The sequence below is a fragment of the Lemur catta genome, chromosome X, assembly GCF_020740605.2.
Source record: "Lemur catta isolate mLemCat1 chromosome X, mLemCat1.pri, whole genome shotgun sequence".
In the NCBI taxonomy this organism is placed as follows: Eukaryota; Metazoa; Chordata; class Mammalia; order Primates; family Lemuridae; genus Lemur; species Lemur catta.
In genome coordinates, this window is record NC_059155.1 from 20,000,780 (window position 1) to 20,025,176 (window position 24,397).

Below are 24,397 nucleotides of genomic sequence, written 5' to 3' on the forward strand. Positions count from 1 at the left end.
TGTATTGACTTCAGACATAAAGGGTGAAGTCTGATCCATCTCATCAAGCCTGCTTTGCGGCTAATCTGCTACATTCACAAAATTATTAATTTACATTTAACAATTATAATCTACAGACCAATGATAAGTCTTCATTTTGATTTTTTTTCCTTAGAGCAAAATTATTTCAAAAGTAAAGGGTCCATTTTGTCACTGATCAAATATCTTAATGGTTTTGTGAAACTTTAAAGAGATATCTTAAATTTTATATAAGGTGTTTGAAGCATGAAACAGTTTCTAGAATTTTTGCATGATGCCTTATACTTTCTTTGTATTAAAATTTGTCAGTAAACATAATCTAAAACATATTAAGAATTTTGGGGGAAAAAGTAATATTTAAAAGGGTTGAATTGAGAAAGTCTGCTGAGTTAACAAAATAATATTGGGGATACCATTGGTGCCCATATATTTTAATTATGCCAAGAGAACCTCACGTACCACAAAAGATATCATTGGTATATTTTGGCAAGTCAGGCTTTCTCTGAGCTCTAGCTTTAAATCACTCCTACCATAGCTGTTTAAATATTCTGTATGCTTTTCATAACCCATCTGTCATGATGTATCTCTCTAACCTCCTGAAATAAGCTTGGGCCTGACCTGGCAGTCGGGTTTTTAACACATTAACTGCCATGTGAGTTGTATCGAACTCATGCTAGTTTTGATCCCAGGGCCTCGTGAAGCATATGTAACTCACATGTCTCTTCACCTTGGGAGCCACATGAACTATTTTTCAAGTTGCATATAACTCACACGCAAAAAACAATAAAAAATAACATTTTTCATTGAATTAGAGAAGATCATTTTATTTTCAAAGTTTTTATTCTGTTTTTGTAATAAAACACCATGGCCCCAAGGAAAAAATATTTTTTTCTAGTGTGTCAATGTGTTAAACTGAGCCCTAATTGTGTCCTTATTATACTCCTTCCCCACCCTGTGCCACTGAGATGTCAGAAGATGGAAATCTGAGGTGTCCTTAATCTGATAATCATATTCATCTGGAATAAGGAATACAAAGCAAATAATTGGGAACCCTGGACTCATTTTACTTTTTTAAAAAGAAACCAGTATTTTTTCTGAAATGTAACACTAACTGGAAGAAATTTAATCTATTGACCACTGTATCAGTCAGGTTTCTCCAGAGAAACAGAACCTCTTTATTTTTTATACATGTAAATCTCTTCATGTATATATGAAGAGATTTATTTTAAGGAATGGGCTCATGTAATTGTGGGGGCAGGCAATTTTGAAATCTGTAGGGCAAGCTGACAGGCTGGAAACTTAGCAGGAGTTGATGCTGCAGTCTTAAGGCAGAATTTCTTCTCCAGGAAACCTGTTTTTGCTCTTGTGGCCATTCAACTGATTGGATGAGGCCCACCCACATCATCAAGGGTGATCTTCTTTACTTAAAGTCAATTGATTGTAAATGTTAACCACATATACAAAATACCTTCACAGCAACAGCTATATTGGTGTTTGATTAAATAATTGGATACTATAGCCTAGCCAAGTTGACACAAAATTAATCGTCATAACTACCTTCTTATCAGAATTAACATCTTTTATTTGAACTCATTCTCCTTAACCTTTCTCTAGCATTTGATGATTTGATGCTATTGATCTTTCTTGAAATACTCGTCTTGATTTTGGAGCACTGTACTTTCCTATTTCACTGACCACTCCCCTTGTTTCCTTTATGGAGGAAACAGTAAAAAGAACGTTATTGAGGATCTATGCAAATACACCTGCTACATACCAAGTACTTTTCATTTCCTGAAAACATATATGTTGATGACTTTACCACCTGGTTAAGAACATGAGGTTGGAGCCAGATTCCTGGGGTTCATATCCTTCCTAGTCTGAGCCTTATAGTTGTGTGACCTTGGGCAAGTTACGTAACTTCACTGTGCCTCATCTGATAGATAGGCGTAATAAAAGTAGCTTCCTCATAGAGTTATGTTGGGAAAGATTAACTGAGCTAGTCAATATAATACACTTGCCTAGAACATAGTAAATGCTTGATTAATATTCACTGTTATGATTATGATGATGACCATCATCATCACTATGTGCCAGGTAGCATTTTAGGCACTGAGGACACAGACAAAATTTAAGCATTTTACATGTGCTGTCTATCTGTACCCCCAAAATATCCTTATGAGGTTGTTGATGTTTCCTTATCAAGAATTTAGGCCAGGTGCAGTGGCTCACGCCTGTAATATTAGCACTCTGGGAGGCCGAGGCGGGAGGATCGCTCGAGGTCAGGAGTTCGAGACCAGCCTGAGCAAGAGCGAGACCCCGTCTCTACTAAAAATATAGAAAGAAATTAACTGGACAACTAAAAATATATAGAAAAACTTAGCCGGCATGGTGGCACACATCTGTAGTCCCAGCTACTCGGGAGGCTAAGGCAGGAGGATCGCTTGAGCCTGGAGGATCGCTTCAGCCCAGGAGTTTGAGGTTGCTGTGAGCTAGGCTGACGCCACGGCACTGTAGCCCAGGCAACAGTGGGACTCTGTCTCAAAAAAAAAAAAAAAGAATTTAAAAAAACCAAGATTTCATACAGGTTAAGAAACATGCCTAAAGACATATAGTTAGGGAGCAGGAGAGTTGAAATTCAAATCCCATAGTTTTGGAGCATTAACTCTCTAGCCCATTCCTGGGTTAGAATAGCTAATCACTACAAGAGAAAAGGATGACAAAAAAAGTTGGACATGTTGCAAAAATTTGAGAAATGATAAAAAATTTATACTTTTCTAGCATTTTTCCCATTCTTTCCAAGTCTCTTAGGGGGCAGCAGTAATATGATTTAGTATCTATGCAACTACCTCTTGTCTCAAGTGAATAATATGCATTTTTAAGGACTGGTGCTAGTCAGTAAACTGGGTCTTCCTGGTCCTTGATGATAGGAATATAGAATACCAGTTTGTGAAGAGGTAAGTACAGAAACAAAGAATAAACCATTTAGAAATGTTTATGGCAGTTTTTCAGAGTAATTTTATGCCTATTTAATCCTTTAAAATCTGAGCTTCTGTTTTATATAATAAAAAATGGGTCTTGTATTTTATGACTTTTATGTTCATTTCATTTTTCTACTGATTGTTCTGTATTTTATAGTAGTTTTAGTCCATGACTCATTGAAAATTTAAAAAAAACAAAAACAGTCCTTCACAAGTAGTTTGAGAAGTGCAGGTGTACATGAGTTATTTCAGTGAGTCTCTGCCCATATAGACTTGGTTCCTAAGAGCTTATCCTCACTTTCCCAACTCTTCACCCTCATCCAGAGGAAAGAAAATTTGTGCAAGAAGATTCTAAGCCCCTCAAGAGTAGGGACCAGATATTATTTTGTTGTTGTTTGTCTTCAGTGTCTGATACAATCAGTGTGTATAGTGGGTTTTCTATTTGTTGAAGACTTATTTTGTGCCAGATAACAAGAATTACTTTGTTAATTCTTACAATAACAATCCCATGTGATAGATAGTCTTTTATTTTGTAGATGAATATACTGGGCCCCTGTGACCCATCTAAGATCATAAAACTAGTTATGAGTAGAACTTCAATTTTAATCTCATTTATTTGACTCCCAAGACTAGTGCTTAGTTCAAGAAAATTATTTAATTTCATTTATTGAACGGAAACCTCTTGGCATGATAGAACTAGTCTTAACATGTCTTCAGCGCTTTCACTTAATATTTTAGGGATATTTTCATATGCTTAAAACAATGGACTATTGTAAGAATTGAATATTGTCAGTTTTAATGAACAATGAGCCATAGGTTTAGTTTTTATACAGTTATTAGTTAACAGGAAATTATGAAGCAAACTGCATACAGTCTTAAATTTTTCTGGAACTGAGTGGCTCTTGAAAGTAAAAATAATTGATATTAGATATTTCAAAGATTATTGTAAATCTTCCAAATTATATTTTATAATTCTTTACATTTAATCATAAAATATACCACCTATTTAAAAACAGGTATACTACATAAAATGTATACTTTTAGACTAGCCCAAAATAGCATATATTTATCAGTACAATTACATATCCAAATCAATATTTACACTTAGTCCTTTTACAATCAAAGATTAAAGGTTCTTAATTACTTTTAGCAAGTGACAAAGCATCTTGGTTTTCATAACATGTGTTCTACTTAAGCACTCTGCAGAACGGTGTAGTGGCCAGAGCCTGGACCTAAAGCCAGACTACTGGGGCTTGCAGTCCCACCTCTGCCACTGATAAGTTGTGTAATCCTAGGCAAGTTATTCAACTTCTCTGTGCTTCACTGTTCTCATTTGTAAAGGGGGATAATAATATACCTACCTCACAGGGTTGCTGTATAGTGTTAAGAACAATGCTTAACACACCATAAGCACTCAATAAATGTCATCATTACCTTAATTTGTTTAGCACCTTTAGGCATACCAAAGAATACTGGGGTCTCGTTTGAGTTTCCTCATTTGGTATATGTCATAGTTCTCCCCCTTAAATAGATTATGTTTAGGAAATAATGAGCTTCTGCCAGCCAGAAGCTTTTGACAAATAGATGTTTGGTTCCCGGGTAATGGGGCCATAACAATACTGCCTAAATCAGTTATACTATCCTCTTCTAGCTTTGAAAATGCTCTGATCTATTCTGAGAGATTTGACAATTTCTATTCTCTAATTTTCTTGCCTAGGGTGTGACAGGTACACAATAATTTTTCATTTCCATGCTTCATTATACGGTAATCTTTTTGAAGACATTTTAAATGACAATTAAAGATCTATGTGAGTTAAAATTCACCAGTGTTGTCAATGTGAAAATAACTGAACTAAAGTGACAATAAGATGAATAGATGCCTTATATTCATAGCTGAGTTCCAATATGTGCAGGCAATAACAACTAAGGCACACCTTAGTCCTCTGCTGGTGCCTGATAGATTCCTTTGGACATCGATTATAAGATTCATCCTAATTTCAGAACAGGTAGTGTGGAAAAGTCTTAGAATTGATGAAATATGGTATTTTAATTGTTTGGGGAAAAATGGGATCTTCCAAGTGAATTGGATAATCTTTTGTTCTTTCTAATGCTGCATATAACAATAACAAAACTGTTGAAGTACGTAAAACTGAAAAGTTCACTTTTATTGTGTAAGTAGTTTTTTCATAGGGTGATAAAATAATTAATGTCATTTTCTCCATAGAACTACTTTCTTCTTTCTTCTTCAATGGACAAAACGGTCAGATTATGGCACATTTCCAGAAGAGAATGCCTTTGCTGTTTTCAACATATAGATTTTGTCACTGCCATAGCTTTCCATCCAAGAGTAAGTAACTGTTTATACATTTTTTTTTTGTTATACTCTGAGGAAGGTGAGGGAACCTAGTTTCTCTGGAGGGCAATTGAACTACAGGAAAAAGATGATTAACAGATCATAGTTAAGAGCAGTTTAATTTTGTGTTCATTTTGCTTTAAAAGTGAGAAAAGAAATAAATATTCTGCTAATCTACATTGGAAAAACTGGAAATGTTATATTGTAAATATAACAGTAAAAAGTCACCCCAAATCTTTAATAAGACATGCAAGGTATAAATAATGAAATAAAGTATCCTATTAAAGATGAGAGATATTGGAGATGAAGGAAGAAGAGGAGATAGCAGATGAATAAATGAGTAAAGGAAGTACATAGGCAGGAATAGTTATGAGAAGATTGGGGAGGGAAGAGACAGAGGAAAATATTGAAAGAGGCAAAGACCAAAATTCATTATAAGTTATACTGAATTCCTATTGTTGATCTTAATATCCCTTCTTCATTTTCAATGTAGAAAATCCTTTAGTATCTTTCCCCTGGAAAGAAAGTATTTCAGGTGATTTCAACCAAGGAGAAAAATCTACTGTTATGGAATTCTAGACCTATTATATGTCCTTAAAGGACAGAGAGCCACCAAATACTTAAGGCTAAATTAGTTTTAGTTTTAGTTTTTTGTAACTATTGGCACAAGGAAATCACATGTTGGTGCTGACTCTACTAGCTAGATTAAAATAAGTGGAGAACTTGAGCTGACTCTACACTGACTTTCCGTCCCCTACTATACATTGATGTATGTGTGTATGGGTATGGTATAGGATATGTTTCCCGAAGCATGTTCTTTGGAGGTGCTAGCCCTGTTAGATATTCCTACCCAACTCCCCTAATGCCCCTGATCTGTGGTTAAATAAGCTGGAAAATGCTACCCACTTTATCCCCTTTTTAGAGATTTAAAATGCAGGTTAACTGAGAATACTGTTTAACTTTCAAGAACTTCTCAAACTTATTTGATCACAGTACCTTCTTCCATGTAGTACACAAACACATTATCTTATTACATCCATACCTTGGGAAAAGCAGTTTAAGGATGTGATAAAGTGATTAGAACGTTATTTCTCCAAAATTAATAGTAAAGTTTCTAGTTGTTGTTATTGTTTTTAGTGCATAACATAATGTTTGCTTGATGAATACTTTTAAAATGAGATCTAACTTTAAAACACTACTTTCTAATAGACTTACTATTTCAATTTGCTGATGAGTTTTTTCTTGATGTGGTAAAATGAAAGCTTTCTTCTTCTGCCACCTTTTTAGGATGACAGGTATTTTCTAAGTGGGTCATTGGATGGAAAACTCCGCCTTTGGAACATACCTGACAAAAAAGTAGCTTTGTGGAATGAAGTAGATGGTCAGACAAAATTGATCACAGCTGCAAATTTCTGTCAGAATGGCAAATATGCAGTGATTGGGACATATGATGGCAGATGTATTTTCTATGATACAGAGGTAAATGACTATCTGGTGTAAATTACATGATTGGATACTTATTAAAATGCTTTTGTGGTTTTGGACAAGTTGTTTATCCCCTCTGGGCTTTAGTTGCCTTGTCTGTAAATTGGGGCAAATAATACTATGTCTGTCTGAGTATTGGATCAGATGATCTTTGAGGTTTCTTCTAATTCTGATATTTTAAATATATGATTTCTTTTTAGCATTTGAAATACCATACACAAATACACGTCCGATCTACTAGAGGGCGCAACAAGGTTGGAAGAAAAATTACTGGCATTGAGCCTTTACCTGGAGAAAATAAGGTACTATAGTATTCAAAACCATCTCTCTCAATACTCTATGTAGACTGTTGAAAGTTAGTTCTTGGCCGGGCGCGGTGGCTCACGCCTGTAATCCTAGCACTCTGGGAGGCCGAGGCGGGAGGATCGCTCGAGGTCAGGAGTTAGACCAGCCTGAGTAAGAGCGAGACCCCGTCTCTACTAAAAATAGAAAGAAATTATTTGGACAGCTAAAAAATATATATATAGAAAAAATTAGCCGGGCATGGTGGTGCATGCCTGTAGTCCCAGCTACTTGGGAGGCTGAGGCAGTAGGATCGCTTGAGCCCAGGAGTTTGAGGTTGCTGTGAGCTAGGCAGACGCCACGGCACTCTAGCCTGGGCAATAGAGTGAGACTCTGTCTCAAAAAAAAAAAAAGTTAGTTCTTAATATCTTGGCAAAAAATGTATTCTCTTTTCTGTGGAATACTGCTTTTTCTAATTTTGAGGTACATTTGTATGTGTGTAACACCCTTTTTTGGTTATAGTTTAACTTGGATTAAAAGATGATATTTTTAGCTTTTCCTTTGATTGTATTTTTAGATACTGGTAACCTCAAATGACTCTAGAATCAGACTATATGATCTGAGAGATTTGTCACTGTCCATGAAGTATAAGGGTTACGTCAACAGCAGCAGCCAGATCAAAGCAAGTTTCAGGTAAATTGGCAATGATTAATTCCCAAAAGAGATCAGAATGTTTCCCTCCCTCCCACTCCCGTTTTTCCATTGATCTATGCCTTATGTTTATGAGGCATTTTTAGGAGGGTTTTTGCACGTTTACAACTGGTATCTCATTTTATCATCATGTAATACTTATCTTGTCCACCTGTATGGTAGCTAGAGCTAGAATGGCCCCTATTCTGCAGATGAAGAAAAGAAGACCCAGAAAATTAAGTGATTGGCCTAAAGTCACAGTTGTTGCAGAGCCAGGATTATAAGACTCTCAGCTTCAGACTGTTTGCTTTTGTACTTCTCTGTTGCCCTTGCTAGAGTGCAGTGGTATCATCATAGCTCACTGCAACCTCAAACTCCTGGGCTCAAGAGATCCTCCTGCCTCAGCGTCCTGAGTAGCTGAGACCACAGGCGCGCGCCATGATGCCCGGCTAATTTTTCTATTTTTAGTATAGATGTGGTCTTACTCTTGCTCAGGCTGGTCTCGAACTCCTGAGCTCAAGCAGTCCTCCTGCCTCAGCCTCCCAAAGTGCTAGGATTACAGGTGTGAGCCACACTCAGCCTGCTTTTGTACTTTTATGTAATCTTATAACAGAGGGCTTACAGCTCATCCCTGTCCTCTTGTCCACTGTCTTAAACCTTTTAGGTATAGAAGCCAAGAAAGCATTTTAATACCCTACAGCACAGTGCCCTGTATTTAAACCTTTACATATTATTATTTGAATACTTCATTTGAGGTCTGGAGGTTCTCCTGAAACAGGGTTACCTGCCTTTTCTTCTTTCTAGCCCTGTTTTTTCAGCCCTTTTCTTACCAGTTCGTTCGTTCTTCTTGAATTACTCAGTAATTCATTTGGTAAAGTACTCTGCTTCTCTCTCTTTCATCCCTTAAATCATCATTCCTCTCAGTGTGAGTTAACTAGCATCACAGTTTCTAGATCTTTGATGAAAATACAAATGCCAGGCCCCTACATCACACCTACACATTCAGAACCTCTAGAGTGACATTATGAGTCTACATTTTCAACACCCTCATCAGGTGTTGTTTTAGCTATGAAGTATTTTAAAGTAGGAAACACTGATAGAAGAAAACTTTAAAAAATATAAAACCACACACAAAATTTTTTTTCCTTCCCCAATTTTAGCCATGATTTTACTTACCTCGTTAGTGGTTCAGAAGATAAGTATGTTTATATCTGGAGTACTTACCATGACCTAAGCAAGTTTACATCAGTCAGGAGAGATCGTAATGACTTCTGGGAAGGTATTAAAGGTAAGTAAATGCCTACTTTTGCATGTCATATAAGAGAATAAAGTTAAAGTGGAGATGTGCTAGAAGTAAATTTGTATAGGCATTATTTTAGAGAGGCAGTTTGGCAGTTATAACTGCTTTTGCTTTGTGTTTGGCTTTGCTTGTATGATTTTTTACCCTGGTTAAAATTTGAGAAGTCATAGAATCTCAAAACTTGTATGTAGTATTTTTTTTAGGAAATATTTTTGGGTTTTAAATTGCTCTTAGTTACTTCTATGTTAGTTTTTAAGGATAGTTGGCATATAACACTGTCATATTTGTCTTTATGTTTAGTTTCAAATTTATCGGTTATCCTGAAGTAATTTTATTCCCCCAGCACATAATGCAGTTGTTACATCAGCCATCTTTGCTCCAAACCCAAGTTTGATGTTATCTTTGGATGTGCAATCTGAAAAATCAGAAGGGAACAATAAAGATGAAGATGCTGAAGTTTTGGATGCCACGCCTTCTGGTAAGTATTCATATTTTATTTGTCCTACATTTTTTTCCAGTTGTCTCTTAGTATCCTCATTGACCTAGTACTAGGTATGATGAGATTTTCACAAGTATAAAGAATATTTCTTACTTACAACATAATGGTTGACAGATATGCATTTCTGAACATTTCAGTAATATATTTCCTGCAAGTTTTACATTTTTAAAATTTACCTGAGAATTAAAAATGAAAAATTTGAAAATTCATATTTCTATAGACAACCATTCTCTTTAGAGAAATGCAAATGAGATATACAAATACAAAACTTCTTTATTATCTGTCTCTCCTAGTCTGTAATCTCCAGGAAGACAGAGACTTTATATGTCTTATTTATTGTACTGCCAGTGCCTAGCACAGTGTTTGCCTGCATATAGTAGGTGCTTAATAAACATTTTTTGACTAAATGCATTAAACCTAAATGAAGCAGAATTCTTTTCTACTTGCTACAAATCAACAGCTTCTTGAGATAGGTAGCTGTTTATAAGCTTGTCATTTCTTGCCATTTGTAGCATATGCTTTGGGAATGAGTAGTAATTCTGGTTATATAATATGCCCAGATTAGGAAGTGAAAAGAAACTGTCAACAAGCATATTGAGTGCCGATGAATTATATAAAAATGGTTCCTGCTAGTCCTTAAGAGTGTAGTAAGACCAGGCAAATTTGGGCCAGTTGTTAGTGAAACAAGTTTATATTATTAAAATCAATTGCATAATAGTTTATTAAATGTGTTTTCTCACTCCACAGACTACAACCAGCTCTTTTAGAGAGTCAAAACAATAGATATGAAGTACAAAGGGTGCTTCTGAAGTATTTGGATGCTGAAAAGTTTTTGAGTACTTTAATTTAATCTCAAGTAATTTCTCTTGAATTATTTACACTACCCACTCTACTCAGTACACTATTCCTTCTGTGTGCTAAGAAAAATTTTGATAACCAAGATGAACTTCAGTCTAGTACTTCTTTCAATTACAAAATAAGCCAAGTTGGGGACAGACACTGTGGCTCACACCAGTAATCTAGCACTTTGGTAGGCCAAGGTGGGAGGATCGCTTGAGGCCAGGAGGGAGTTCAGGACCAGCGTGGGCAATAGCAAGACCCTGTCTCTACAAAAAAAAATTAATTTTTACGGTGTGGTGGTACACGCCTATAGTACTATATTCTAGCCCCAGGCAATAAAGCGAGACCCTGTCTCAAAAAAATAAATAAATAAGCCAAGTTGGAATGATTAAACCTTTACTAAATGCCTATTTGGAAATATTGCTTTCTGTTTTCTTTTTCTTCTCAGAAGCAAATCCAGGTTCTTTCTTCTAACTTAAGTCATTTGGTGTTTTTTCCTTTTCTTTTTTCCCCCAGTGTATACTCTATACACTTGCCCTACACATTTCACAGGAAATTTTACCTTTTGAGGAAAAGTAAAAGGTACATTTTATAACTTCTGAGAAATATATCACATTAACATGGTTCAGTTAATTCACTGGGTCCTTTTTGAAGAGGCACAAATTTTAATGGATCAGGCTCAGATTTGTGTTTGTCATTTTGAACCTATCTAGGTATAAACTAAGAATAAACTCTTAAAAACCAGGGTATGGGATCATAAACTATATATATGATTGCCCTTTCTTTTTATTCCTGACATATTTGGGATATGAGCATCAGTTTTCCTCAAATGTAAAATGGAGGTGATAACCTCGTTTACAGAATTGTGATAAGAATTAAAGATAACATGTAAAGTGCCTAACAGAATGCCTGGCATATAGTAGACATTATCGTTACCATCTTCATTATTGTGCTTTATAAAACATTTTTTTTTGAGACAAAGTCTTGCTCTGTCGCCCCTGCTAAAGTGCAGTGGCATCAGCCTAGCTCACAGCAACCTCAAACTCCTGGGCTCAAGCGAGCCTCCTGCCTCAGCCTCCTGAGTAGCTGGGGCTACAGGCACCTGCTACCATGCCCGGCTAATTTTTCTATTTTTTTTGTAGAGACAGGGTCTCGCTCTTGCTCAGGCTGGTCTGGAATTCCTGAGCTCAAGCAATCCTCCCCCCTCAGCCTTCCAGAGTGCCAGGATTACAGGCGTGAGCCACCATGCCTGGCCAACATTTTTTTTTTATGACACAGGATCTCACTCACTCTGTCTCCCAGGCTAGAGTGCAGTGGCATCATCATAGCTCACTGCAACCGCAGACTCCTGGGCTCAAACTATTCTCCTGCCTCAGCCTCCGGAGTAGCTGGGACTACAGGCATGTGCCACCATGCCCACCCAGCTAATTTTTTTATTTTTTTGTAGAGACAGAGTCTCACTATGTTGTACAGGCTGCTCCCGAACTCCTGTGCCCAAGCAATCCTCCCGCCTCAGCTTCCCAAAATGCTGAGATTACAAGCATCCATGCCCAGCCTATAAAGCATTTTATATATATGATGAACTCTTTTCTTCTCTAGCCTTGTTATATCCCTAAGTCCTTTACTGGTGCTACTACAGCACAGCACTACTTTGAGATATGCCAGAAGGAATGTTCAAAGGCTTAGAATATGTTTTTAACACATCTGAGTGAAGCCATTTTTTCTGACTCACCCTATGTACAACTTTACAATTAAAGTTTGGATTATTTTCTTTCTTGCTACTCAGTCCTTCTTGGGTTTTTTTTGTTTGTTTGTTTTGTTTTTTTTGAGACAGAGTCTCACTCTGTTGCCTGGGCTAGAGTGCTGTGGCATCAGCCTAGCTCACAGCAACCTCAAACTCCTGGGCTCAAGCAATCCTCCTGCCTCAGCCTCCTGAGTAGCTGGGATTACAGGCATGCGCCACCATGCCCAGCTAATTTTTTTTCTATATATATTTTTAGCTGTCCAGATCATTTCTTTCTATTTTTAGTAGAGACGGGGTCTCGCTCTTGCTCAGGCTGGTCTTGAACTCCTGAGCTCAAACGATTCACCCACCTCGGCCTCCCAGAGTGCTAGGATTATAGGCGTGAGCCACCGTGCCCGGCCCCTCAGTCCTTCTTAAATCTACATTTTTTTACCTATGCGTAATAGACTTAGTTAACACAGAATTTGATTATTAAATGCTTTTACGCAACTGGCAAATGTAAGAGGTAAGCATTTCTTTTGCTGTTTGGCATAGCAACACAGCTCTTCAATAAGGACCATAATGGCAAAAGGTATTGTCAGCATTCACAGAGAAACTGTGTGTGCTTCATTTCTTGGCAGTTTCAATATGTCTGCTATACAGTAAACCTTACTGTCAACCTCATTAGACACCCCTGTTAGCAACAGACTTGCCCAGCTGATCCCGTTCTGCCAGTACTCTAGTCCTGGTGCTGAATAACATGCTAGCTTCTTGCCATGAAATGAAGCATTGGACAACTTAGAGGCCTAGCCTGCCTGGGAATAAATCCAGGCATCCAGGCCCCAAGGGACTATAATATCCTCAAGTCAGGGAAAGACCAGCTAAGACAAGGTAAGTGGAAGTGAACCTCGGACAGGAGGAGAGGTACAGCAGGATGGAAGGATTACAGGAGCCAGCTGGAAAAGGAGACTGAAAAGGTGGGGAGATGATCTTCCTCCCCAAAAGGTGGAAGATCATGGGCATGTGACAGTTGTGGCAGCGGGCTTCATATTCCTTTAAAATCAACTTAAAACTATTTTTATGCTTTTAAGGTATTATGAAGACAGATAACACAGAAGTTCTTCTCTCTGCCGACTTCACTGGAGCCATCAAAGTGTTTATTAACAAAAGGAAAAATGTATCTTAATTTGAAATGACATTTAAAATAAACATATCAGTAAGTTTCTCTATGTATCAGAACCGAAAAAAAATATTATACTGTTTCAAGCTAACATTCTTTTTTTAACTTTTATTGAAAGTTGTTCATATATAATATATTTTTTGAGAGGTGGTGTTAATGATCTAGGAAACTCTGGACTGATAGACTAGAAAGGAATGTGGCCAGAATAACATTGCCAAACATTAGGCTTTATGTTTTGTTATGTTTGTGTTTTTGTTATATAATTATGAACATGCGCAGGTTTCTGCATGAAAAGATATTAATATATTAATCACATGTGTGTGCCTTTTGGTTACATGCACTAAATCTAACAGTTAAATTATTTCAGTGGCTCTTTTGGCCTCTTACTAGGGGGAATAGTCTTGTTTCTAGCTTAAACAATTTTTTTTGCACAAAATTTCATTTTTAAGAAAAGTGGTATCTTTTGACTGAGTTATTGTTTTGAAAATGTTATATAGGTTTTCAATAGGTCAATAACCATGTGTAAATGGTTTTTATAAATTTCTCAATTTGGGGACAAGATTTTTTTTGTGGTCTAAATTGTGGACTTAAGATTCTTTTCTTTATATGTGTACATATAATTTTTTTTCTTTGCCACACTGGAGCACAATGTTTCTATGTAAAGAATTCTTTTCATTCTTTATCCATGAGCACCAGGCTTTGCTCACTTAAAAAAAATTAAGCCGCATTAAGGAGTGAGTCTTCTTTTTTACAATAATGTAAAAATGAACTGTTTACATTTTTTTTAAAGCATTGTAGTTTTTAAAAATTAAGCTGTTTTGTTTTGTGTTGTTGAATTTGAAAGCCTTTGTAAATATCAATACAATGTACCAATGAAATAACATTTGGGGCAGTGGAACCCCGATCATGTTGTTGATGGTAAGCATATGTTTCTGAAAATTAAATATGTATTATTAAAAGTTGGTCGCCAACACTTGTTTAAATGTGACTTTAATTTTAGATGCCTTCAGTAAATCAAGGAATGCTAGAAAAATAAACTCTTGTTTTAATAATTTAATTTTTAGCAAGCAGAAGACCAGGTTTTAGACCCCTAAATTATAATGCATTAGCTACATGCCTTTGAAATTTTTTAAAATTATAGTTCTAAATTGAACACTGCTAAGAATTCATCTATATGATTATATGTTCTTTATTGCATTTACTTTCAGTATGTATGTGAGAAGCTGGGGAGCCACGGTCATATTGTTGTTAATCCAGCATGGTCTTGGAGTGTTCTGGGCTTTCTAGTAAATTACATATTTTTTGCCTTTATGCTGCTTTCTTCTTTCTTCCTCTTGCCAGTGCTATACTCTCTCCCTCACCCCTCCCTCTCTCTTTTCCTCTTCTTCCTTCCCTTACCCTCTCCCCTCTGCTCATCTCTCCTTGCTTACTTTGGCTTCCTCACTCTCCTGTACTACCTGACAGATTGAACTGTTATGCCATTGGCTTTCTAATAACCAGTCATGTTTTCTTTAGTCTCAAAGTCTAGGTGGCAGTGTGATTGATTGGTCCAGTGTTTCTTTTGAACTCGATGTCTTCAACTCCTTGACACCACTTGGCTTTCACTGACTTCTGCCTGAGCACTTTTAGTCTGCTGTGGTGCTGGTTGTTTCAACAGTGGATATCAACATTCATATGAATATCTCTTAATGGGTTTTATATGGTTACTTAAACAAAAAGGCAAAAATAGTTGGGATGTAAGCTTAAAAGCATAATACTGACACTTGCTACCACTATATGAATACACTGAAAAGCTATATATTTTCTGACTATAATTCAGAAAGTGAGTTTGAAAAGATAGCCTCAAAATTTATACAAGGAAAAATTGAACACCATTTCTCCCTAAAATGACTATTAGATACTTTCTGTAATAAGTGATATGGTATTATAAGAAAGAGTGCAGGTTCTAGAGTCAGATAAACTTGAATTTGATTCCCTCTGTTAACACATTCCTTGGGCAAGTTATTTATCTTTTATTAACTTCCATTTACTTATCTGTAATATGGGAATACCTAACTTAAATTGTAAAGATTTGCTGAGAAATCATGTATATGTAAAGCCTGGTGCCTAGCCAGTAGGTATACTCAACAAATATACATTTCTCACTGCCTCTTCCAAATATCTGAGTGCCCTCCCAGACCAAAAAAAAAAGTACCGTATTTGGAAACACTTTCTAGACAAAGGGATTTCATGGACTCATAGCATTTTAGGGATTAACGTAGGGCACCGACTTTTATTTATTTATTTTTTTTGCCAACTCAAGACACTTTTTTTTAACTGCTATTATCTACTATCCCCTCTTCACAAAAGAGAGAACATTTTAACATGAAAAAAATAAGTTGAGCAAAATCTTATAATCTTAGAGCAAGTCTATTAAAGTGACTAAACCTAGCTTTTGAAAAAAAATTATATTCCCTTATTTCCAACTACTTCTTTGGTAAAAAACACATCATGGACTTGCTGTAACAGGCTGAGAACTACTGTGCTAGATGAACAAGTTCAAAACCATCTATCATTCAAAGCTTTTTGAAGAGCTAATAGTGAGCCTGTTTCCTCATCTTGTTTACCTTAATTGGAATGAAAATATTAATGACTCAACATAATTTAGCATGCCATTTTTGCAGGTCTTCAAATTACACAGGGGAGCAGTGGCTCTCTTCTTTGAAATGTATGTTTAACATTAATAATTTGAGAGAGACCATTATCTCCCCACTGAAGTGAAAAAGTAAATAATCAGAATATTTTAAATTACCTTAATTATTATGGGGACTAAAGGTGAAGACATGTTTGGGATTGAATGTTTTCCCATGAGTTTACAAAAGAAAAACTTTCCCAGGTCCACTGGTTTCTAGCTTCCTGCCTTACTTATTCATTAAGCAGATGTGTATTGGGCATCTACTATGTACAGAGCACTGCTGGGCCTAGAGAAGAATAAGGCAACATCCCTGTGCCAGAAGAGCTCAGAGTCTGGTTGAGAAGGCCACAGAAACAAGAAGTTTGGAACTGTCTCATAACTGTGGCCCTAGAAATATCCCTTTCTCTCTCTATCCCCTGTCTGTTCCACCCTTCCTAGTAACTCATGGCAGCCACTTGATTCTCAGGCCAGTCTTTGTTCATCTAATAGCACAAGCAGCAAGAACAATGTGGGTAAAAGAGTTTATGAATAAGCCATAGGTAAGGCAGAGAAAATGGAGTACCCACTGTGTCAACATTTGCTCTGATCACTTGCCCTCTCCCTCACCCAGCCAAGAATCATTGTCTTACTTCCTGAAAAATCTTAACTGTCTTCTGTTTTGAGCTAACTCCTTGGTTAACAGACCCCTTCCCCTCAACAGCTTTCTTATTCCCTTCAGTCCTAGAGCTTGGCTTGTTTTGTTTTGTTTTGTTTGTTTTATAGTTTCCTAGGAAACCTAGGCTTCCCCTGTAGCCACAGCCACTTTTCTGCCGTGGATACATGCACGTGAAATACATTCAGGTTGATTGAACAGGGATAACATTGAGGATTTGTGTGGAGATGAGGGGAGAGATTCACCACAGAGTCCTAAATAAATCAATGCCATCATGTGGGTTATCTAGGGTGGTTCAAGCATATAGATTTTTTTTGCTCTTACATTACCCTGTGTTACACCGTTTTCTTTTTTTAAAGTAAACTTTTTATTTTGCAATAACTTTAGATTTACAGAAAAGTTGCAAAGAAAATACAGAGTTCCCTTACCCAGTTTCCACTAATGTTAATATCTAACATAACCACAGTACATTCATCAAAACTAGGAAACCAACACTGGTACATTATCGACTAAACACCAGACTTTATTCAGATTGCACCAGTTTTTCCACTAATGTCCTTTTTCAGTTCCAAGATCCAAGTCAAGACATCACATTGAATTTAAGCATATTATGCTTTTCTAATTTAAATAAACTTTTATTTTAGAATAGTTTTAGATGTTCAGAAAAGCTGCAAAGAGTCCCCAGGTCCCCTGCACCCACTTTCCCCTACTGTTAACACCTTACAATACCATGGTACATTTTTCATAATTAAGGAACCAACGTTGGTATATTACTATTAAACTCTACATTTTATTCAGATTTCACTAGTTTTTTACCTCATGTCCTTTTTTTCTTCTGAGATCCCATCCAGGATACATTATATTTGGTCATCATGTCTCCTTAGGTACCTCTTAGCTGTGACAATTCCTCAGACCTTCCATACTTTAATGACCTTGACAGTTTTAAGGAGTACTAGTCAAGTATTTTGTTGAATGTCCTTCAATTTGGGTTTGTATGATTATTTTTCTCATGATTCCACTGAGGTTATGGACTTAGGGGAGGAAGACCACTGAGATGAATTGCTCTTTTCATTACGTCACATCAAGCCTACATACTATCAACATGACTTACCTACCACCTGACTGGGGTAGTTTCCATCATATGGACACAATTTAAGCAATCTATTGAACATTCAGGTTGTACCTGTTTTTTATTACTATGAATAACAATTAGAGATAGATATATATCTTGTCAGAATTTCTAATTATTGACTTAAGGTGTTAGATCCTTTAAATGGAACTATAAAGCATGAACTCTTGAGAATAAGCAGTATCATGGATTATAAAAAGCTCCTGCATAGTAATTGGAAGCCCCAGTTTGTGGTCCTGATTCTAGCAGCCTCTTGACTTCAGGAAAGGTAAGTAGTTTTCTGAGAGCCTAATGAGGTGTTTGGACTAAGATTCCTTCTAACTCTAGTGGTCCATGTGCCTGTCAGGAGTGCTTTAGAGGCAGTGTACCTGAGGATTTCCTCACTTTCTCTCTCATTTATTCAAATCCCTGCTGACATTATAACTTGTCATCTTCTGTGGCACCAGAATGGCACAGTTACTGAGTTTTACCCCTAGCATTTCTAATTACAAGTGATGCTGCCCCAAATCAGTATATTGAGAAGCATTTTCCCTGATGTTTTTTCCTCCAAATATGTTCATCAGCTAGATCAGTAAATATTGTCTCCTCTGGGTGGTACTCAACATTTAAAATATTGCAGTGCACAGTATTCATTAACTAGATAAGACCAAAAACATAATTTAAAATTTCTAGGACAACAAAATGCCTTAGATGTTTGCCATTCCTAATTGGGGGTTGGGGGAGGTAGGGGACAAACATTGCAGCAGATTTCAGTGCTTTGCTTCTCTTAGGACCAGAACCAAACAAAGGGAACCAAAAAGCAGGAATGAATTGCACTAATCTGCTAAACCTCCAGACAGATTTCAAATATTAAGTTTTTAGTGGACCATGAAACTGCCCTAATTTATTTACAAAACAAAGTATTTAGTAAAGCAGTGCAAAGCAGAGCTGAACTTGTTTTCTAAACCCGTTGAATGTTCAAGTAAAACTCAACTATTAAAAGCACGGCCAAAGAGAACTTAAATTGAACCTAGCCTTAGTAAGTCAGAGTCCTTAATCAGAACAGTCTTCTGCAAGGTGAGCTTTCGATGAGGCAAAAAAGAAAGGCACACTTGGTCTTAATGACACTCTGTCTGTGGCAAAAGCAGGAGTAGTGAAGCCCAAAGTATGGGGGTGGAGGGCGCAGACAGACTGCGGAGGTGTCAGCAGCTGGTACAGACACAGATGGCAATGAGAGTGGAAAGTGGCAGAAAGCCTCAAAACCCACAGGGAATCAAGTTGAAATAGATACAGAAGAGAATCATTCCACTTTATTGTTGATTACTATAGATTGACTTCACCCATAGAATGTATGTAAAAGTCCATCACAGGGCCTTGCAAGTAATGTTCAACAAATTGTTGTTCAGAATTGAGTTTGCTGCAGTGCATATGACAATATGAAAAAGGTTAGAATAATTGAAGAGAGATTGGAAACTGACTTCATTGGCTCAATTTTTGCCTTGGCATGGGCATTCACTAAATCAAACGAATAAACCATTAGAAGCTGTGTTCAGTCAGCCAAGCTTTCATGCATCTCCGTTAGGGAAAGGATTTATTTTAGGCTTATAAATATAAACAATTACATGAAAACTTTCCACTCTCATGCATTAATGTCAAGAGCAGGACATTGTGTTTTTTCTTTCTTGAGGTCCTCTCCCTTCAGACCAATGGGGACTTCTCAAATTGTGATCTGTCTTCACCTTCCTCAACTTTCTAGAGGATTGTTTTGCACCCTCAAGTTTAAGAATCCCGGAGCTAGTAATAGAAGTTCAAGCAGCTAACTCATTTGGGTAAAGGCCAAGAGACAAGTAGGATCATGGCTTCCCCAATGCCTAAAACCAGTAGTGTGCTGCTGGTAAATGTTTAACTCTCCAAAAAAAAAAAAAAAAAAAACAGACTTGGAGCATTTGCCAATTTCCATGGTGTCAGTACACCCACTGTGGCCAATTTCAAGGTAACAATGTGACATGGCCTAGCATGGTGCACAGTAGTACACTGTTATATAGTTTTCTACCATAAAGATATAATAAACATAACCTAAAGATCATAAATAATAGTACAACCTAGGAAAATAACTAGAAAGTGATGAGTTTTGAGCATTTATTGCCTATCTTTATTATAACTTACTTTGTTGTAATTCAAATTTTAATTATGGCTGTGTTTAACAAATAGTTTGCAAATTTTAATGATTCACAAGCTGGTACCAGCGCACCACCACCTGCAACCATTCTTAAAAAAGAACACAACCCTTGGCTGGTCCAATGGTAGTGGGTTATCAAAACATATTAACATTAGTGTCACTAAAGTTGGTATTCAACCCCCCCGCCCACTGCTAAATTTGGCTTTAAAAAAGAAAAGACACACAACCCTCCTTTGGCCTGTGGACTAATCATAGCACATGAGCGATCTCAGAGAACCTGCCATCTGCTAAGCAAGGAAGGAGAAGGGTTGGGGGAAGTATTGTTTAGGGATGGATTTGGCCAGTAACCAACACCCAAGAAGAGCAATTAGTGTGTTCACTCCCCTGGGGCCTGTATGGCCACACACAACCAACTAGGCAGCTACCTTAGCCTCTTTCAGAGGCCTGTCCTAGAGCCTGAGCTAAGAAAAAAGACCACAAGTTGTTGGGTTGCACAGCAAACTGCCTTCTACATCTTATATGTACTCTACCTTAAGGGAGAGGAGGAAGTGTGCTTAGAATGCAAAGTTTTGGGCTCCACCCTAGACCTCCTGAATCAGAATCACTGGGGAGTATTTGCAAGCTCACCAAGCAATTCTGGTGAACACTAAAATTCAGATCCCCTGGGCTGAAGCAGCTGTAGTTAAAGATAAGAATACATACCCTTGAGGGCATATGAAGACTTTTCAAGGCATATGTGGGCACAGATAGCTTTAAAGGAATCAATTTTGGCCGGGCACGGTGGCTTACGCCTGTAATCCTAGCACTCTGGGAGGCCGAGGCGGGAGGATCGCTTGAGTTCAGGACTTAGAGACCAGCCTGAGCAAGAGCAAGACCCTGTTTCTACTAAAAATAGAAAGAAATGATCTGGACAGCTAAAAATATATAGAGAAAAAAATTAGCCGGGCATGGTGGCACATGCCTGTAGTCCCAGCTACTCGGGAGGCTGAGGCAGGAGGATCGCTTGAACCCAGGAGTTTGAGGTTGCTGTGAGCTAGGCTGATGCCACGGCACTCTAGCCTGGGCAACAGAGCGAGATTCTGTCTCAAAAGAAAATAAATGAATCAATTTCAAGATCATTCACTTTCATATATTCTCAGATTCCCAAAGTCCATCTCCCTGAGGAAGAGACAACCTTCAGAATCTCCCACCTCCCCTTTCACAATTTCCTGTCTCTACCTTCACAAAAGAAAATCATACTTCTTACCCATCCCAAAAGTATGGGGCCTGGCCTCGGGGTGTGAAAACCTCCAGAGACGCAAACAGAGGGAAAATTAAAAATATTGGTGTTGGTGCTAAGAAAACTAGTTACACTCCATTAATGGGGTAGCATATCTTTTTGCCAGTCAAGTGATTTCCAGCTCATTGCTTTCAATAACATTGAAGAAGGACCTAATTGCCAGCCAATCATTAAAAAATAAATTTGATAATAGAACACTTTTTTATACATAACTGGAAAGAGTTCAAAGAAATGAGTGGCATTGCTATAACAAAATTTCCATTCTCATTTACCTAAATTTGTAAATAAGGTTCCTTGATGCTTATATCTATAAAAGAAAATAGAAATAGGTTGCTGTTGAACCCTATCTCCCAGCAGTAAGAGACAGTGATCCACAGAAACATGGACTAATTGAAAATGGCCCCATACACTTTATTTAGGGCTGTATTTCCAATAAAAATTTACTTCTCATGCTTAATAATTATTAAGATTGTTACATTTATGTTGATTGTCTAGTGATATAACTTGTAAAGCTGTTTTGATTTAGAAGAAGAGTGTTAACATTTAAAGCATTATGGTCACAGGAAATTAAAAATCATTTCAAGTTTAACATGTGTATCTGTATATTTGCCGCAAGGAAGTATGACAGGATGATCAATATAAACACTTTCAAGAATAAAATATGTCACATTAGAATAAAAATCTGTGGAATAGATCTGTAAGTTCCAAGAGAAAAGAGAATAATGTATAAGCTTCAACTGTTAAAGAGGAGCTTGTCCTTGTGTTTTTGAAAGGAACTGTCAAATTGATATGAACCTTATAATATTTGAAACATAACTTAAAGCTGTTATTTAAAAAATTTGCAATAGTATTAAGATTCTGAAAGTAATGTATAATTTCTTCCACAATATTTAGAAAATGCCAGAATTGCATCCTCTCTAGTATTTTAATTTATGATGTAAAAGTTGAGATGTCAATTTAAAAATGTGTCAAGAATTATTTTGGGCCGGACGCGGTGGCTCACGCCTGTAATCCTAGCACTCTGGGAGGCTGAGGCGGGCGGATTGTTTGAGTTCAGGAGTTCGAGACCAGCCTGAGCAAGAGCGAGACCCCGTCTCTACTAAAAATAGAAAGAAATTAGCCAAACAACTAAAATATATACAAAAAAATTAGCCGGGCATGGTGGTGCATGCCTGTAGTCCCAGCTACTCGGGAGGCTGAGGCAGAAGGATCACCTGAGCCCAGGAGTTTGAGGTTGCTGGGAGCTAGGGTAACGCCACGGCACTCACTCTAGCCCGGGGAACAGAGTGAGACTTTGTCTCAAAAAAAAAAAAAAAAAAAGAATTATTTTGAGCAACAAATGTTGAAGACCGCCGGGATAGAACATGAAGGATGAGGGGGACTGGCAAAAGGTGGGAGGCGTTCGGGTCAAGCTTTCGGGTATTGTTCTGAGAGCAGTAGGCTGTGATCACTCAGTGTGAAGAGTGGCATGGACAGGGGGTGTTGAGGAGGGGGAAAGACCAGAGCTGAGCAACCAGTTAGGAGAATGTGGCAGTAATCCAGGCAAGAAATGATGGTAGCCTGGACCAGAATGGTGGCAGTTGGAGGACAATTCCCTCCCAGGATTACTTTGAAGGTGAAATAATAAGCACAAAAGGGATCAAGCTGGGCACAATGGGAAGTTGCTAGTACTGTTACTAAATACAAACCGCATAAAGCAATGTGATGGCTCATATTTCTAAACCAAATTGCAAATCAACAAGAAGAATGAAAATAGCTGTTGAATACAATTATTTACTAACAACACTAGGGCAGTATATCATTTGGAAAGTTATCATTATTGATTAAAAAGATACCAAAATCTTCCCAATTCCATCACCAGATAAAAAGGCATTTCAAGTCTTTAAATAAAACTAGCTATAAAGGGCCAGGCTAGGTGGCTCACACCTGTAGTCCTAGCACTCTGGGAAGCCGAGGTGGGAAAATATAGCTTGAGGTTAGGAGTTTGAGACCAGCCTGAGCAAGAGCAAGACCCTGTCTCTACTGTAAAAATAGAAAAAAATTAGCTGGGCAACTAAAAATAGGGAAAAAAAAAAAGTACCCGGGTGTGGTGGCACATGCCTGTAGTCCCAGCTACTGTAGAGCCTGAGGGAGGAGGATGGCTTGAGCGCAGGAGTTTGAGGTTGCTGAGAGCTAGGCTGACCCCACGGCACTCACTCTAGCCCAAGCAACAAAGGGAAACTGTCTCAAAAAAAAAAAAAGAAAGAAAGAAAAGAAATAACTACTAACTGCCCGCCCCCATTCCTGAAAGTGAAGTTCTGAAAAAATACATATATTGGGTGACAAAATATTACAAAATTTAAATCTACTATTCTATATTCCAGTACGCTTTTTTAAATAGAAAAGTTTTCAAGAATTTCTTTAAAATGCAGGGAGCTGAGTGTGTTTTGGCACTGACATTAGCTTTGAGACTTTGGGCAAGTAGCTTCTTCCTCCCTGGGCCTCGGTTTACCTACCTCAAAATAAGGGATTGGACACAAAGGTATTTCAAGTGCTTCCAGCTCTAACTGGTGATCTCACAACCTAATTCACCTGTAGTTTCTTTCCCCCGCTCAGTTCCCTGTTTGTAGACCATTGTATAATTTCAGCTCACCTCCACTAGAGGGTGGCCAGGGAAAGGAGATGAAGCTCAAGACAATTACTTGAATTCTTTGCAGTGAGTCCTGGCAAAAAAATACATAAATAAAGTTGGCAGAAGAAATTAATACTATATGGACAAGAATGAAATTAAGATTTCTGTTGCTTTCATTTGTCTTAGCTATTATGCTCCCATATTATACAAATGAATAATAAGGTGTTTTACATAATTTTCTTTTTAGTTAATATACAGAAATCAAGCAGTCGGCTTTCCATATCTTCAGGTTCTATATCCGTGGATTCAACTAACCTTGGATTGAAAATATTTGAAAATAAAGTAAAAAATAACAATACAACAATAAAAAGTAATATGAATTGTTAAAAATACAGTATAATATCTATTACATAGCATTTACATTATATTAGGTATTGTAAGTAATCTGGAGATGATTTAAAGTATACAGGAAGATGTGCATAGTTTACATGCAAATATGATGCCTTTTTTTTGAGACAAGGTCTCGCAGTGTTGTCCATGCTGATC

General features: G+C 37.3%; 1 protein-coding gene across 1 annotated transcript in view; it reads left to right on the forward strand.

Moving 5' to 3' along the window:
• The window catches only part of WDR44 (WD repeat domain 44), an 82,992-nt gene extending 68,673 nt beyond the window's left edge, over nt 1–14,319 (forward strand). The window contains exons 14-20 of the mRNA XM_045538710.1: nt 5,221–5,343; nt 6,637–6,828; nt 7,035–7,136; nt 7,694–7,809; nt 8,967–9,094; nt 9,450–9,584; nt 13,260–14,319. Coding sequence (XP_045394666.1) covers nt 5,221–5,343; nt 6,637–6,828; nt 7,035–7,136; nt 7,694–7,809; nt 8,967–9,094; nt 9,450–9,584; nt 13,260–13,354 — 891 coding nt within the window. The 3' untranslated portion in view covers nt 13,355–14,319. The remainder of the gene's footprint in view (nt 1–5,220; nt 5,344–6,636; nt 6,829–7,034; nt 7,137–7,693; nt 7,810–8,966; nt 9,095–9,449; nt 9,585–13,259) is intronic.
• The last annotated feature ends 10,078 nt before the right edge of the window (nt 14,320–24,397 follow it).